Here is an 18,478-nt window from a genome sequence, read left to right on the forward strand (position 1 = left end):
AGAATCGCAACTGCCACCACTAGTTCCCAGCATGGAATCTGAAGACAGAACTGAGGGCTGGGGTTTAGAAGTTACTGCAGATTGGCTAATACAAGGCCCCGTGTGCATCACCAGCAATTTCCAGTCTGGATTAAACTGGCAGTCCAGACTGTGGACTGGAAATGGGGAAGGGATTCCAGTGTGAAATTGCAGGTTCAACCAAGGGCTAAGGACTGGGGGTGGACCGACCAGTAACCCTAGACTGGAAAGCTAGTCAGATGGGGAGCTCCACCGAGAGCTCGCCGGCAGCTCTCAGAAATGGCAAGAAAGACCGTGAACTCAGAAGGGTTTGCAGGGCACCAGACCTGTTTCTTGCTGTCTCCAGATGCCACCACGAGTTTGCTTTGGATCCCAGTGCTGCCACCGAATCTGTTAAAAGACCAAAATTCAACTGAATAAATTGGCAGATCTAATTGGCTTTATTAACCAATTCATTATTTGAGCAGCATCCCATCCAGCAAGTAGAAAGGAACTCCAAAGGGCTACAGAAAGGGAAAGGTTTTTTAAAGGCACACAGAAGGGGCGCCTGGGTGGCTCAGTGGGTTAAAGCCTCTGCCTTCGGCTCAGGTCATGATCCCAGGGGATCGAGCCCCACATCTGGCTCCCTGCTCCTCGGGGAGCCTGCTTCCTCCTCTCTCTGTCTCTGCCTGCCTCTCTGCCTACTTGTGATCTCTGTCTGTCAAATAAATAAATCAAATCTTTAAAAAAAAATAAAGGCCCACAGAAGAAAATATTTATTTTGGGTGAGGTCCCCCTTCCCTTGGTAACATCCATAGAGAGGGCCCATGAGACAGGTTACCTTATTGGCACTGACCAGAAAATTCTTGACTGGTTAAGATTACATTTCTGGGGGTGGGGGGCACCTGGGTGGCTCAGTGGGTTAAGCCTCTGCCTTCGGCTCAGTTTATGATCAGGGTCCTGGGATCGAGTCCCAAATCCGGCTCTCTGCTCAGTGGGGAGCCTGCTTCCTCCTCTCTCTCTCTCTGCCTGCCTCTCTGCCTTCTTGTGATCTCTCTCTGTCAAATAAATAAATAAATTCTAAAAAAAAAATTACATTTCTGGGGGAGATTGAAAGTGCAATTAGGTTAGGTATTAAGCCCTAGTTCAGTGACCTAGCATAAGTGACTTTATTTTGGGCCTGCAGTTCTCCTTTTAACATGGTTGTTGATTTTTTTAAATCCCTTTTCCTCTTGATGGACACTTGAGCTATTTCTAGATTTTGGATATTTGGATATTATTTTGGAGCTTTGGATATTAACGGCTATAAATGCTACACTCTCGCAGAAGTCTTCTTATGAGCATGTGTTTTCATTTCTGTTGAGGGAAGACCTAAAAGCGGAATTGTTGGATCATAGGATGGGTGTATGCTGAGTTTTATAAGAAACTACTATCCTTTTTCAGAGTGGTTGTAAATTTTATACCCTCACTTGCATTATATAACAAGAGTTCTGGTTGCTCTACAGCCTCGCCAACATTTGGTGTTGTTGGTTTTTTCAACTTTAGTCACTCCGCGGGTGGTTGTGGGTGGTATTGTTAAGGAAAAAGCTATTTGTGACACTTGTAAAAGGAAGTCTCTATTCAAGACTTTATTACTACAGTGACTTTTGCTTAGGGGAGAGAGATTGGGCTCAACTCTGAATATGACAAGGGAAAGTGGGGTTTTATAGCCAAGGAGCAAGGTGGAGGCATTGCTGGATGGAAACTTTGTAAAAGGAAGGGTCAGGCGAAAGAAGGAATTCTGGCCAAGCCAATTTCGTGGGCTTCTTCCTAAAGGCAGGCAGCGTGAGCAGACATCACTGAGGGAAGATGGAGGATGAGGAACCCGGTCAGATACTGATGAGGATAATCAGATATTAAGGTTGGGGGATTCTGGCCAAACCAGTTTGGTAGGATTCTTGCTAAAATTTGGCGATGCAGACATGGCCACAGAAGTATAAAAGTCACGGTTTAGTTGGGATATGGATGCACTGTATGTGTATCTGCAAATGTATTTGACTTTTCAGAAATCTTTCTTATGCCTAGATACAGTAGTCATGGTGAAATTTGGGTATTAAGTTTTTTGTTTTGTTTTGATTCTTAATAATTCCCTCCCAACATTTTATTATAAAAAATTTCAAATATACCGAAAAATTGACAACACCTGTTTACCGTCTACCTAACCTTTGTCCTTCATATAAACGGTTAAGGGATAAATTTTAAAAGAGGATAAAATCAAGACTCATACAAATATAAAATGAACACATCAAAGATCTAACTCATGGAATTGATAGGATGTGATAACCAGTTCAGAAGAGAACTCAATGTGCCACACATTCACAGGCACATAAGGAATGCTGAGGTGAAATTACAAAGGCATAGCAAAACTGGTTCAGTATACATTCCATGATCATTAATTGCATTTTACCAGATACCATATGCATATCTATGGGTAAGAATATTTGCATAACTATCAGTTTTCTACAAATTAACTTCTACATCTATGGAGTGTGAAACAGCCTAGTTAAGGACAAAAGAGGAGATAAGCCAATGGATCATCTAGCCAGGACACGATTGTGTGTGTGTGTGTGTGTGTGTGTGTGTGTGTGTGTATGTACACACACATGTGTATATATGTATATGCCAATATTTTTTCCTGAATCTGATAAGATAATAAAACATGCATTTCTAAAGAATATTCTTCTACATAAGGAAAATAACATCACACCAAGAAAATTAAAAAAAAATTCTATAATATCATCTAATATCCCATTTAAAATTTTTAAATTTCCCCTATTGTCCCAGGAATTTCTCTCTTTGTGTGTGTGTGTGTGTTTTGAACTAGCCTCTTACTTTTTTTTTCTCCCAGGCTTTTTAAGAACTTTGAAGAGCTAATCCCTTGGGACTAAGTCTTCTAGTGACTAATCCTGGTGGCCTTTCTTATAACATTTCATATAGCACTGTTTCTGAAACAGATCTGATGCTTTCGGCTGTCATCCTTCTCCCAAAAGAGTCGTATCACTTTCATTAACATGGTCATGAGCTGTGTGCCCTGTGCCCAAGGGAAATGAACCTATGGACCCTTTGCTATATATACAAGAGAAAATTACCTGTTGTTATGGGGCTGTTAATCAGCTTTTGTATTGTACCTGGTTGGTGACTGCCTTGCCTATTGGCATTCTCATGGGAGAGATTGACTAGAATATAATAGTCTGTTCCTTTGGGATGGAAAGGAAGCATGGAAGTCCAAGATAAAATGAGAGCTCAGGGAGAGTGGGCATGGTTTAGAATCCCTATGCAGTATTGAAGCTGATTTTTTAAAAAAGAATTCTGATTTGAGAGCTATATAGTGTTCAGAGTTTTCATGATTGAGGTAACTTTGTTTTTTTCATGCTTAATGTCAGTTCTCTTACATTTAAAGTGAGAATTTGGGGGCACCTGGGTGGCTCAGTGGGTTAAGCTTCTACCTTTGGCTCGGATCATGATCTCAGGGTCCTGGGATTGAGCCCTGCATTGGGCTCTCTGTTCATCGGGGAGCCTGCTTCCCCCTCTCTCCCTGCCTGCCTCTCTGCCTGCTTATGATCTCTCTCTCTCTGTCAAATGGATGGATAAAATCTTAAAAAAAAAAAAAAAGTAAAGTGAGAATTTTTTTTTTTTTAAGATTTTATTTGTTTATTTGACAGAGAGATCACAAGTAGACAGAGAGGCAGGCAGAGAGAGAGAGAGAGAGAGAGAGAGAGAAGCAGGCTCCCTGCTGAGCAGAGAGCCCGATGCGGGACTCGATCCCAGGACCCTGAGATCATGACCTGAGCTGAAGGCAGCGGCTTAACCCACTGAGCCACCCAGGCGCCCCATAAAGTGAGAATTTTTAAAAAGGAATTTAGTTATAGATCTTGCCTATGGATATTAAGCAGTTGTTATGACTGCCTCCCTTAATTCTATCAAGGTTAAATTTCCAAATCTATTAATGTATTAGAGGTCCCCAAGACCACCTCTAGTTGATTCACTACAGGGATTCAGAGAACTCAGCAAGGTTGTACTCATATTTATGATTTATTACAGCAAGAGGCTACAAAGCAAAATCAGCCAGTGAAGGACTCATAGTGTCGTCTGGAGGAAACCAGACAAAAACTTCCAAGGATCCTCTCCCAGTGGAGTCACATAGGACGTACCTAATTTCTCAGACGTCAGATTGTGATTACCCATGCAAAGTGTTGCCTACCAGAGAAGCTTCTCAGAGGCTTCTCAGAGGATCATGGTTCTTACTGGGGGTTGGTCACATATGCACCTTCTGTCTGTCTTAAAATTACAGACTCCCAGAAAAGAGTAGCTGTTGAGCATAAATAAGGTTTAGGCAGTTTCAGCACAGTGAGCCATGCATCAGTTCTTGGGATGGTGGGGACCCTCCCACATTCAGGTTTCTGTATATAAGCCAAGGGTCAACCGTTCAAGCTGGGCTTTCTAAGGATGGCAGGCTCTTACCTGTTATGGTAACTCCTTTGTACACAACTAACTTTCTTCCTTTCCTTCTGCTCCACAAATCGGAGCAAAGAATGCTTGCATCTTCTCGGTAACAAATTTACTCAGATTTTATATAACACTTGGCAGGCCATATGGGGAGAAGGGAAGGCAAAAAAGGATATTGCATGTATTGGAGATGACTTTGATTTTCTCCTCGCCAGAGGAGTTCTTTTTAATTTCTATATTAATCCATTACTATGTGTCAAAAAAAATTTTGCAGGCTTCTTGCTAAGTATTATTTTTAAAGTTGTACTCTAGAAACCATACTGTGTGCTCTAAGGTGATCTTTTTCTAAAATATACCAGTTCCTAAAGACAACACTTAGAATGGGAGTAAAAATTTTTTTAAAGGGTTCACTCATCCATTTTGAAAGAGAGAGTGAGAGTGGGGGTCGGGTGCAGAGGGAAAGAATCTCAAGTAGATTCTTTGCTGAGTGGTGAGGGGGCCCGATGCCATGACCCTGAAACATGGGCTTGATCCCATGATGACCCTGAGATCACGACCTGAGCCAAAACCAAGAGTTGGTCGCTCAACCAACTGAGCCACCCAGGTGCCCCATAGAATGGGAGTAAATTTTTGTAAATCATGTATTTGATAAGGGACTTGTATCTAGAGTATATAAGAAGTTATTACAATTCAGTGATAAAAAGGCAGCCCAATTTAAAAAAAGACGTATCTGAATAGATATTTTCTAAAGAAGATATACAAATTGCCAATAAGCCCATAGAAAGATGCTCAACATCATTAGCCATGACGGAATTGCAATCAAAACTGCAATGAAATAATTGCTTCGCACCCACTAGGATGGATATAATCAAAACCACAGAGAGTAACATGTGTTGGTGAGGTTGTGAAGAAATTAGAACGCTCATACGTTGCTGGTGAGAATATAAAATGCTATGACTGCTTTGGAAAACAGTCTGATAGTCCCTTAAAGAGTCAACATAGAGTGACCATATGGTCTAGCAATTCCACTTTCAGGTACTTACTTATACCTAAGCAGAAATGAAAACACATATCCATTTGAAAATTTACACAAGAATGTTCCTAGCGACTTTATTAATAGCCCCCAAATGAGAACAACCCAAATGCCCATCAATGGATGAATAATAGATTAAAAAAAATGCGATATATCCACCAGATGGAATATTACTTGGTAATAAAATAAATGAAGTAATGGTTCAGGCCCCAACATAGATGAAGCTTGAAAACATTATGCTGAGTGAAAAGATAGTCACGAAGGACCGTGTGTTGTGTGGTTACATTTATAGGAAATATCCAGAATAGGCAAATTGTAAAGATAGAAAGTTGATGAATAGTTGACAGGGGCTGGGGAAGATGAAGGGTTGGGGGTGACTTCTGAGGGGTGCAGGATTTCTTTTGGGGGTAGTGGAAATATCCTAAAATTGATTGTGGTAATGGAGGCACAACTCTGTGAATGTACTAAAAACCATTGAATCATACACTTTAAATGGGTGAGTTGAACGGTGCGTGAATGATATCTCAATGAAGCTATTAGAAACATATACCAGTTCTTAAGAGAAGATAAAGGGAATTGTTATTTGGCCATTTTTATGAACAGCTGGCCTATAATACTCAGGTATTTATTAGAATTCATAACTTAAATTTTCAGACCGTTGAGTCTGTTACTAACTGCTTTGGAATATCTCTTGTTCATTCTGCAGAAGAGTGATTAGGAGCTCCGAAGAGAAATGACACAGTGTTGGGAATATTTTAAGTACTTTCTGCCTTCTGTCTGTCAGGTATCCTAGTTTAGCAGGAAAACTCTGTTTTCCTCAGCTAGTTCTTGGCTGCTTTTGTTGTCCGAGGGGGAGCCGAAGGTGGGTCTGCTCATGAAGGAGTTCTTGGCTGGATCCTTTTCTCTGTAAGGATCTCAGTGTCAGAATGCTAAGGCTATAATGGGCTCATCCATCAGCCTTGGAATATTATTATTATTATTTTTTAAGATTTTATTTATCTATTTGACAGAGATCACAAGTAGGCAGAGAGGCAGGTGGGTGGGGGGTGGGGGGGAAGCAGGCTCCCCGCTGAGCAGAGAGCCCATGCGGGGCTCCATTCCAGGACCCTGGGATCATGACCTGAGCTGAAAGCAGAGGCTTTAACCCATTGAGTCACCCAGGTGCCCCGGCCTTGGAATATTATTAAGTCGTGTGGACTTGAGTCAGCTTGTATTTGGGCAAACAAAGTGAGTTTTCCTCCCAGTTGGTTTTGTTTCATTCAGAATTCATCAATTCACTTAACTCTAATAGGATATTGTAGGCAAATCTTTCTTGCATGATCTTACTGACTTATGTTTCTTGTATGTTTTTCTGTCCCTTTCAGCTTGCAGCTAAGGAAGGCGTAACTGAGAAATGCAGTCTGTCTTCCTTTTAGGCTGGTGCTTTATGTTAGTCTTATGTGAGAGTCTAGAAAGGAAAAGAATTATGAAGAATTGGGATAGCTTCCTTATTCCTCATGAGTCAGATTCTTATAGTGACTTCAGTCTGTTTTTTGAAATACTATGAATTCTTAGCCAGATTATCCCTCAAACTCATGTTCAGAGGCAAATACCACAGCATATCCTGAAACCAAGTATAAATGAATTTTAGATTGGCTGCCATTTTAGATGACTCACATCATTGCTCCCCTCATCATCACAAATAATTCTTGCACATACGTCAAGGCCCTAGACGCTGTAACTCAGTGGACCATTCAGAGATAAAGAATACATTTTGAAATTCCCAGAGAGGACATTATTACGTATCTTGAAATCTCAATGAGGACGTGCCTCACTACCAAGAACAGGGATGCCAGTGAAGGAGAAACCCTGTCTCCTGTTAACCAGCCCACTTCTGCACTGCTGTATCCTTTCCTTACAGAAGCTGAACTGTGTGACCATGTCGTGGTAGGTTTTCATAGGAAACAGGCGATCTGGATTTTTTTGTGACCTGGCTTTCTGAGATCCTGCATATTATGAGACTGTTGAGTGCTGTGTGTGACATAGGACCAATGACCAGATGTGCTGTTTCGTTGGTGTTTCCATGATTGATGTTCTTGTAAATCCCATAGGGAATTTAAATACAGATTGAATTTTAATGTTCAATCTGTATTTAAATGGTTCAGTCTGACATTAAAAGGTATGACCCTTAGCAGAAATTAATTTTGTATTTGTGAATGGCCAGTTAAGCGAACACCTAAACAACTTCATAGAGCAGGCAAGAATAAATCTCTCAAGCAAAATGCTTTGTCTGCTCCCTAAGTAGCTGGTGCCAGTGAGCCAAACTCCAGGACCACCATTAGTTTGGATACATGGATAGTTGACTGGAGAAGTTGAGGGTAATGTCAGCATGGTACAGGACATTATCTCTGCTTCGTCTGTCCTAAGCCTGCCATCCTACAGAGCCCTTGAATCGGGGCTCACAGTCCTATGAAGTACAAAAACCACACCAAGCAATTGTAGCCAATGGACATTTGTGGCAACTGGAAGAAAAAGTTGACAGAGGACTTATCTGTATCTGTTTTCTCTCTCCCATCTCCTGCATTCTTACCAGGCAAAAGTAGAAGAAAAGATCCAGGACGTCTTCAGTTCTTACAAGTTCAACCATCTTGTACCAAGGTAAGCTGTGGTTAGGAGTGTGGGGGCACTGGGGAGACAGCCCCTCCTGTGAGAGCCTTTCTTCCTTCCTCCTTGAGCCTGTTCAACCTCAAGGGATAAGTCTGTTGGGAGAAGGGTTTCTTGACCTTGACCTTGTGGCCACCTAAGGTAAGCTAGTGACCCCAACTCCTTCCTCTGTTACAAAGCTGTTTAGAGGAGATGCTCTCCTTGATCTGAACCATCAGGTGTTTCATGGGGAGACCCTTTTAGGCCTGGACTCTGAGGTCTGATGATGGGGAGGGGAAATTCATGTTTCTGTTGCTTAGTCGTGACCTGATGCTCTGGTGGTTCGGATCAGAACTCTTGAGGTTTTATTTTTCGTTGGCACTTTAAGTCCAGGGGATGGCAAAGGTTGGATTCTCTTGATGTGTGTTTGTTGTGCTTTGACTGGAAAGAGGTGATGAGTCTGAGCTTCTCCCAGTCCGGCCCTTATTGGTAACTGTGGCACCGCTCCCAAGGATGCAGTCTCCAGGAAGCACACACAGTGGCTTTTGTTGCCCTCAGCACTTAGCAAGTTGAAGGTTTCTAAGCAATTTGATGTCAGAAATTCCATAAAGGGGATTATAAGCTTAACTTAAATTTATTGTTTAAGTTGAAACTTTGTTTTTCCTTGTTTGTAGTTTATAATGTATCACATTAGATTTCATGAGGATATTTCATCCCTCTATTAGCATGTCTCTCCCAGTCCCAAGTTGTCTCTCCAGAACCATCCTGTGTCGTATTTCCAGCCATCAGAACAGATTAGGAGTCCAAAACTGTGTGTGGTCATGGTTTTATCTTAGTGATCCCACACTCTGCCTTGACCCCCTCTGAAGAAAGGGCCATTGCGCTGCTGGCTAATTCACTCTGGCTGGGAAGCAGGCGGGTGCCCAAGGTCCTGCCTGAGCCCTGAGTCCTGTGCTTTGGAGACTGAACAGAATAATTCCAGGCTAGTCAGGCTCTGAGTGCTCTGGTTTTACTGGAACATCATGCGTGGTTCTGGCCCAAGTTCCTTTTGTGTCTTTTTTACCACCATTATATTTTGCCACTATTTCCTTGAAAAAGAAATTTTCTTCTGAAAATTCTGATTAGCCAAGGCAGAAAATAATTGGAAAAAGCAAATTGGAAAAAGGGAAAGGCAGATGAGAAGGTCATCTTCATTTTTCTTCCCTGGGGAAGGCATGAGGGAAGATACCAGCTAACTAGAGGAGTCTTTCCCCAAACTGCTGAACTAAATTTCTATATTAACCTAAAGCTCAGTCCTCAATAAATGAGTTATTGCTTGTTTGGAGCCACAGCTGGAGATAGGAAATAAAGCCATTGGTTTCCATAGCTCGGAAGCTGAAACTAATACAGCAGTGTATGTCAACTCTACTTAAATAACATTTTTACCAAATAGGTTTTTAAAAACAATTTGTTTATTTCTTCCAAGTTTTTATTTAAACACAGTTTCTATCTTAGAATAATCTCCAAGGTATATTAAATGGAAAAATAAAAATACAGAAAAATGTGTGTCGTACTCTGCCATTTGTGCTAAAGAGAAAACAGTGTTTTTACAAATCAGTCAGCAAACAGCTGAGGGGGGTGCGTGGGCACCAGCTCTGCCCGGTGCAGACGAGACTTCTCGAGAGGAAGAGGGACTTGGTGGTGGTGAGGGGTGTGATTACTTCAGGGGGTCTTTGTGCCTAGCTGCTGCATCCCCGGTGACTCACCTGACTGGCCTCTGAGTCACTGTCTGCTGTCTGAGGCCCTGTGGACACATGATCCCTGTGTTTCGAAAGGGACCTTTGATCATCTGACGTTCCTTTTCACCCACCATCATAACAGACCTTTGGACTTTTCTTTTATTCTTACTGAGATGTGAGGGAGGTTACATAGTCTGGGAGGAAGAAGTGGTGTTTGGAGAAGGGTGCCAGAGGACAATTAAAAAAAATTAAATCCCCTGAATTCATAGGTCTTAGGTCAGGTGTGGGTGGAAGACAAAAATGTTCCTCCTGGGTTTGGATCTTTCTGGAAGTAGAATATGTCAGGGGGTCTGGGTTTATTTCAGGAATCTGACATTTCCCATTTTATCGTTGCCTATGAAAAGTGTGTTTTAAAGGATGCTAATAAGTATATCATTATGTCATAGCATGCTAATGAATATTAGAGATATTACACATTTTGGCAGAAAGGCTGAGTGAATGGCTGATAGAAATCAACTTATCAATATAAGGCTGAAGCCAAACACCACCATCATAGAACTAACTTCTAGGATAAAAGAATAAACCTGAAAATTTAGCAAAATTTTAAATTATTATCACAATTTCAATGTTTAACATTTTAGAAGTCAAATTTTAGAAAGTCTGACATAATATAGGAACACCTTCATTTTTAGCTAAAGTGAATATTCAAATACTAGCAATAAATCTAAATGACACGGCGTGTTTGTTTTTGAGGTTATGATGCTGGTTGGTGTAATAGCATCGCACACACATCCAGGACCACTGACTGCGCACAGGTCCAGGGATGCCAGGAATGATGCTGAGGGAGGCATTTGCCTGTTGAACCTTCCAGTGCCACAGCCCAGTAGCAGATTTGGCTGAAATTCAAGGCTGAAGCTGAATGTCAGTACCTTCTACAATTATTCCCCATTCCAGGAACGATTTCTTTCTCTAAGACTGTGAAGCCTGCATCCTCTCCTGGAGTGAGGTAGTCCCTCCCAAGGATCTTTTTGACTGTGCTTTTAACAGTTTTGTTTGTCAGGAGCCTGCTTTCCCATGAAAGCTAATTTTTCCTTCCCTGTGGTTATTCCACACACTTAGGAATTCACCTTTTTCATTTATTCCATTAGCTTTGGTTAAAAAGCCTAGATGCATTAAATTAAACTCCCTCTCTTTCTCTTTCTCTCAGGTACTTCCATGTCATTTTCCTCTTGGGCAACAGGGTGATCAAGGCCCACCCAGGTCCTGCCCTTGCTGGGCTCTTAGTCTCATGGAAGAGGTAGCCATTAAACAAACAAATGCAAATACAATGTTACCAATGGGATGAGTGTCAAGGAAGGGAATGGGACACTCTGAGAGAGTAAACGGGGCGGGGAGGGGGGGGTGTAATTTAGGTTGGGAAGTTAGGGAATGTGTCTTAATCTGTTCTGCCTGCTACAACAAATTACCATGGACTAGGTGGTTTAAACTAAAAACATTTATTTCTCACAGTTTTGGAGGCTGGGGAGGTTCGGTATTAGATGAGGGCCCACTCCCTGGTTCATAAATGGCCATCTTCCCACTGTGTTCTCAGGTGGAAGGGGTGAGGGACCTCTCTGGAGCCTCTTCTGTAAGGTCGCTAATCTCTTCATGACCTAATCACATCCCAAAGGCCCCACTTCTCTAATACCATCACACTGGGAATTAGGATCAACATGAATTTTGAAGGGACGTGAACATTCAGTCTATGGCAGAAGGCCTCTCAGAGAAAGTGGCTCTCAGGCTGAGACCGAGTGGGTGAGCAGGAGTTGGTCAGAGTTTAGGAGTTTAGGAGGCTGTCACAGCATTCCAGACAGAGGGAACAGCATGAGCTAAGGTCTTGAGACTGAAAAGAACAGATCACAAGGAAGGCAGTGTGACTGGAGTTTAGTGAGGGTCTGAGATGAGATTGGGGAGAGATAGGTAGAGGCACATCATGAAGGGTCTTGAACCCAATGGGGTTCAAGTCACAGTAAGAAGTTACATTGTATTTACAGTTTACGTTGCTGCCCAGTACACCTATATTTCTAAGTTCTTTTTCAGATAGTGGAACTGGACTCCCAGTATCTTTAACATATTTACTTGATCCGTTCTCTTGTGTATCCCTATCTCCCATCCCCCTCTGCACAGCCACATAGATGTCCTTCTCATCCTCTCGAACACTGACACCCTGCCACGCCCCGCCGCCCCCCTCCTACACAGAGCCCGTGTTGTTCTGCTTCACTTAATGGCCTGGCTTTAGGGCTGAATTGTTCAGGAAGGAAAGGGGAAGAGCTCTAGCTTTTTATTTTAATTCCTTACACAGAAAAGATTTTTAGACAGAGGTGAATTGAGAATAAAGGAATAGTAAGGGTATTGGTTTTTTAGGGCTGCTGCAATGAAATACCACAGACTAGGTGGTTGAAACAACAGACATTTATTTTCTCAGAGTCTTGGAGGCTGGAAGTCTAAGATCAAGGCGCTGACAGGGTTGGTTTCTCCTGAGGTCTCTCTCCTTAGCTTGTAGACGGTGTCCTCCTCATTGTGTCCTCACATGGCCTTTCCTGTATGTGCTCCTCCCTGGTATCTCTTTCTCTTCTTATAAGGTCATTAGACATTGTTTAATCTTAAATAACTCTTTAAAGATTCTGTCTCCAAATACAGCCCCACTGGGGTTTAGGGATTGAACATATGAATTTTGGGGGACACGGTTCAGTCCATATCAATAAGGCTCTTAGTACAGTTTTGGTGACTAAAAGAAACTGGATATATGTCCCTTCAATTTAAAGGAATAATAAGCCTCGGAGCACCTGGGTGGCTCAGTGGGTTAATCTTCTGCCTTTGGCTCAGGTAATGATCTCAGGGTCCTGGGATCAAACCCCACATCGGGCTCTCTGCTCAGCAGGGAACCTGCTTCCCCCTCTCTCTCTGCCTGCTTGTGATCTCTCTGTCAAATAAATAAAAAAAAGTCTTTTTTTTTAAAAGAAATATTTAGTAAAAGAATAATAAGCCTCAGAGAAGTTAAAATTCATTCAGCATTGTGGCCCTTGAAGCTCTATGTAAACAAAGAGACCTTTTGCAAGATTTTAGAATAACCTATGCATGTCAGCATTAGAGTGTGTGTGTGTGTGTGTGTGTGTGTGTGTGTGTGTGTGTGTTTGAATAAGTGGGCAAAAATGAAAGAGAATATTTTCGCTTGTCGAAATGGCTCTCGGTGTAGAATCTCTGTTTTCCTGCCTGTGGCTGGTCTTCAGATGAAACCAGCTAGAGGAACTCATTAGTTCCCTCCCGGCAGGGCTGCTAGGGCCTGGCTGTGGGTGAGGTTCCCCTGGTAGGGTGCTGTGAGGGAGCCTGTCCATAGGGTCCAACCCCCGAGCTGCAGCAAAGGTGACTGAGGCCCCCTTCCGTTAGGTGTTTCTGGGCAGATGAGGCTCCAGGTACCCCTGAGGCAGGATCTCTTACCCCTTGAGGCAGAAAAGCATTTGCCCCTGACATCTTTCACTTTGTAGTGACTGAAAAGCCCCCTCCTTGTCAAGTGAGAGGAGTGCGGAGATAACAAGGAAAAGGGTTTCTTCTCCACGTTTCTTGTTTCTGTTTTCCCACTAAGAGGAAATGTTTGCTTAGCTGTGTAATTGGGCTCTCAGAATTCTCAGTCCCACAGGGGAGGGCAGCCTGTGGCAGGCACGTCTCCTCAGTGTGGAGGGTATGAGCATGGAGGAGAGCTGGAGGAGCAGACTCCAGGGCCAGTCCAGTCACCCATCTCCTTGCCCTCTCCGAGTGAACCTGAACTCCCCTGGAGGTTTGTCATTCATTTAAACAGAAGGGACACCTACCTATCCAGGGAAAACAGTCTTGTTAGGTCAGTCAGAAACTGGCCTTACTGTGCGTTTCTTCCTTCTTTCTTCTGCTCATTCGACAAATAGATGTCGAGAGCCTGCTCTGTGCGGGGCCCAGATATGCAAGCCAGGCAGGAGCTCTCCTCAGAGCGACCAGGCAGTGGAGTAGGGGGGCGAACTGACCAGGTGGTTGCAGTAAGTGCACCCCCCTTCTCACCTGGTCCCTTTCCCTAGCACTGTACTTAAGGTCACAAAATCTTATTTACAGGACCCTTTTACCTTTTTACCCCTTTACCTCATTTCCAAATGAGGTGGCTCATGTTCTCTTCTGTTTTTCCCTTCTCTGCTCTGTGGCTTAGCCTTTCAAGGTATTTGGTGTATTCAAGTTCCTTCGACTGTTTCTTCAATGGGAGAGTTTTGACCTATAGAAAGCCTGTACCGTGAATGGGTCCTTTCAGAGCTGGAAGTCAGGCGATCTGCCTCCAGATTCTGTACTTGCCCTCATCTGCCTTGGGTTTCTCAGCCTGCCCTCATGGACGGTCTCGTGGACCCTCTTGGTTCTCCTCGTCTGCACCCCCATCCTGGCTGCCCCCAGCTTCTCAGCCTGCGCCATCGTGGTTCTTGAGCTATTTGTCAGCAGTTCCCTGGGCTCATTCAGGTCCTTCCCGCCTCCACCTTTCAAGCTCTTCCCCTCCTCCCAGTCCCTCCCTGGCATCCCTATCCTGGCGCTTCTGCCGATGGGTCCCAGCCACATTTCCCAGGAGAAAAGTCATGCGACGTTGCCTGCTGAGCAACTTCTCCAGAAGTTATACTACAAGCTTTAGCTGGGCCTTCACTGCTGCTGTGAGCTCCCCTCACTCCTCTCTTGTGGATTCCCTAACACACTCACCCCAGTGGCCAGCCTCACCCCCCACCTCCTGAGAAACTCCGGGCTATCCCGCATGAGTTTCCTTCTTCCCCACTTTCAAGTCCTGTGTTTGTCTTATTTCACACTTTCTGTGACTGTTTCCATCTCTGAGAATGGAGCTTCCATCCTTATTGCCAGGCTCCTCTCTCCTGAACTCTTGCCCCCAAACCTCCTTCCTCCCTCTTCTTTTAGGGACTGTCCTTGGTGGATTTTCTCTGGGCTCTTGCATTTTCAGCATCTTTGCTCTCAAGCAGTTTTTTTTTTTTTTTTTTTAAATTTCTTTTCAGCCTAACAGTATTCATTGTTTTTGCACCACACCCAGTGCTCCATGCAATACGTGCCCTCCCTAGTACCCTCCACCTGGTTCCCCCAACCTCCCACCCCTTGCCCCTTCAAAACCCTCAGGTTGTTTTTCAGAGTCTATAGTCTCTCATGGTTCACCTCCCCTTCCAATTTCCCTCAACTCCCTTCTCCTCTCCATCTCCCCTTGTCCTCCATGCTATTTGTTATGCTCCACAAATAAGTGAAACCATATGATAATTGACTCTCTCTGCTTGACTTATTTCACTCAGCATAATCTCTTCCAGTCCCGTTCATGTTGCTACAAAAGTTGGGTATTCATCCTTTCTGATGGAGGCATAATACTCCATAGTGTATATGGACCACATCTTCCTTATCCATTCGTCCGTTGAAGGGCATCTTGGTTCTTTCCACAGTTTGGTGACCGTGGCCACTGCTGCTATGAACATTGGGGTACAGATGGCCCTTCTTTTCACTACATCTGTATCTTTGGGGTAAATACCCAGTAGTGCAATGGCAGGGTCATAGGGAAGCTCTATTTTTATTTTCCTGAGGAATCTCCACACTGTTCTCCAAAGGCTGCACCAACTTGCATTCCCACCAACAGTGTAAGAGGGTTCCCCTTTCTCCACATCCTCTCCAACACATGTTGTTTCTTGTCTTGCTAATTTTGGCCATTTTAACTGGTGTAAGGTGGTATTTCAATGTGGTTTTAATTTGAATTTCCCTGATGGCTAGTGATGATGAACATTTTTTCATGTGTCTGATAGCCATTTGTAGGTCTTCAGCAGTTTTTACCCCTCCTCTGGTTGAACTGCCTGCCTCCCCCCCAGCGCCCCCTCAGGCTGCCAGTCTGTTGTCTTTCTCCCCTCACACACATCACAGCATGCTTGGATTGTGGGTTTGGTTTCCTGCCACTAGTCTTATCCCCACCCCAATCTCTTCAGCGTGCTGCAGCTCCTGGGATCTAGAAAATGCAGATCTGACCATGTCTTTCCCACGCCTAAAATACTTCAACGACTGCCTTAAAATTTTTTTCACTTGCCTTTTTTTTTTCCGTAACAGCTTTGAGATACAATTCAGATATCGTATAATTCCCCTATTTAAAGTGTCCAACTTAGTGGTTTTTAATTTATGGACAGAGCTGTGCATCCATCACCATAGTTCATCTTAGAGCATTTTTGTCACCGCGCTGAGAAACCCTGTCCCCTTTAGCCACCACCCTCCCATTCCTCTGTTCCTGTCCAGCCCCTGGCACCCGCTTCAGCTACTTCCTGTCTCTGTGGATTTGCCTCTTCTTGACATTTCATGTAAATGGAATAGTACAATATGTGGTCTTTCTGTGACAGCTCCTTTTACTTCCCAAGGGTCATCTGATGTTGACAGCACAGTGACTTTTGACGCATTTAGAAGTCCCCTGTGATCTGGTGTCTCATTACCTCTCCAGGCTGAGTTCTCAGGGCTCATTGCCTTGTACTTCTGCTCCAGCTGAACTAAACCTACACAAATGTGCCGCGTTGTTCCCTTCCTGAAACACCCACACCCTCCCTTCTTTTGGCTGGCTAACTCATGTCCTTGTGGTTTCCTTCATTCCTTGACACAGTGCTGTGTCCTTTGGGAAGTTTCTTCTGATCCTGCATGCCTTGCTGTGTGCTGCTAGAGCCTGCCACGCTTTGTTCTCGGCCAGGGCTATCACTGCCATGGGCTCGTCTGTGTCTACCTCTGGGCCGCAGCTCTAGGGAGCGGAGTCATCTTCTACCCCCTGCAGGACGCTTGGCCTGCACACAGTGGGCTCTCAGAGTCGTGGCCCTTGGACCTCCTTGAAAGAGACATCGAGTCTGGCCTTCTCTTATCCTTTATGCTCTGGAATCTGCCCTCACTGCTCCCTGAACTCTCTCGAAGGTCACCAACCAATTTGTCATTTGTTCTCTTTTTCCTCAGTCTTGCTGCAGCATTTGTGATGGTTAAATACCTCCATGGAGTTCTCTCCTGTTTTGCCCATGACATGACATTGCCTTTGTCCTCCTCCCACTTATGTGACTTTCTTTAACTCTTTCCTCTGGCTCCTTGTCCTCTAAGCCCATAAGGATGGGTCTTTCCCCCGTTCAGTATTCAGGCTCTTCTCTCTGCTTTGTCCTCTACTCCTGCAGCTTTATCTGTCACCTACTTGCAGACAAATGACTCACCGTCTGTGTCACTTGGAGCCCTCCCCTGAGTCTTATATGTATTTCCAACAGTGCCACTGACCTTGTCACCCAAATACACTTCCTGTGCTATCAGCCCACCTGCCCATGGGTCACCATGCTAATTTGAGCCCTTAAGTATCGAAGTACTTCTGCCCTGGTTGACTCTGAGCACTGCCCTACCCTGTCTTCCCACCTCACCTCCCTCCACACTTCGTGCTTTCACTTGGCCCAGTTTGTAAACACATATTGAATACCTACTGCAGCCAGATAATCTTTCTAATGTGTAGTTTGGATCATTTTCTTCTCAGCTCAGAACCTCAGAATTTCACCTTCCACCAGTCAGAATGGCTTGATTCAGAAAGACGAGAAATAACAAGTGTTGGTGAGGATGTGGGGAGAAGGAACACCTGTGGACTGTTGGTGGGAATGCAGACTGTCATAGCTGATGCGGGAAACAGTATGGAGGTGCCTGAAAACATTACAGATTCAGTCGTTCCACTACGGGGTATTTCCCCAGAGAAGACAAAGACACAAAGACAAAAAGACATATGCCCCCCTGTGTTTATTGCAACATTATTTATAATAGCCAGGATATGGAAGCAACCTCAGTGTCCATCAGTAGATGAATGGATAAAGATGCGGTGTAGCTATACAATGGAATACTACCTAGTTATAAAAAAAGAATGAGAACTTGCCATTTGTAACAACATGGATGTATTATGCTAAGTGAAATAAGTCAGACAGACAAAGACAAATACTACATGATTTCAGTTATATGTGAAATCTAAAACACAAATGAACAAACAAAAAGCAGAAACAGACCCATCGATACACAGAATAAACTGGTGGTTATAGAGGAGAGGAGTGTAGGGAAGGCAAAATGGGTGAAGGGAAGTGGGAGATTCAAGCTTCTGGTTCTGGAATGAGTAAGTTGCAGCATAGGGCATGTCATCAGTGATATTGTAATCACATTACATGGTGATAGGTGGTAGCTATGCTTGAGTGAGCATAATTTAATGCATAAACTTGTTGAATTACTAGGTTATTACAATATTAACATTGTGTGTCAACTCTACTTCAATTAAAAAAAAAAAAACCCAAACCCAGGGGCGCCTAGGTGTCTCACTGGGTTGGGCCTCTGCCTTCAGCTCGGGTTGTGATCTTAGGGTCCTGGAACTGAGCCCCGCGTTGGGCTCTCTGCTCAGCGGGGAGCCTGCTTCCCCCTCTCCCTCTGCCTGCCTCTCTGCCTACTTGTCATCTGTCAAATAAATAAATAAAAATCTTTAAAAAACAAAACAAAACAAAAACCAACATAGCTTAAGTGAAAAAAAAATACACAAAACCTTCAGGGTCTACCTTTGCCTACTAAATTGAGTCGA

General features: G+C 43.7%; 1 protein-coding gene across 1 annotated transcript in view; it reads left to right on the plus strand.

Annotated features, from left to right (window-relative positions):
- FNTB (farnesyltransferase, CAAX box, beta) overlaps positions 1 to 18,478 on the plus strand; it is a 65,632-nt gene that overhangs the window by 6,937 nt on the left and 40,217 nt on the right. The window contains exon 2 of the mRNA XM_047735490.1: positions 8,088 to 8,152. Coding sequence (XP_047591446.1) covers positions 8,088 to 8,152 — 65 coding nt within the window. The remainder of the gene's footprint in view (positions 1 to 8,087; positions 8,153 to 18,478) is intronic.

This window comes from Lutra lutra, chromosome 7, assembly GCF_902655055.1.
Source record: "Lutra lutra chromosome 7, mLutLut1.2, whole genome shotgun sequence".
NCBI classification, from domain to species: Eukaryota; Metazoa; Chordata; class Mammalia; order Carnivora; family Mustelidae; genus Lutra; species Lutra lutra.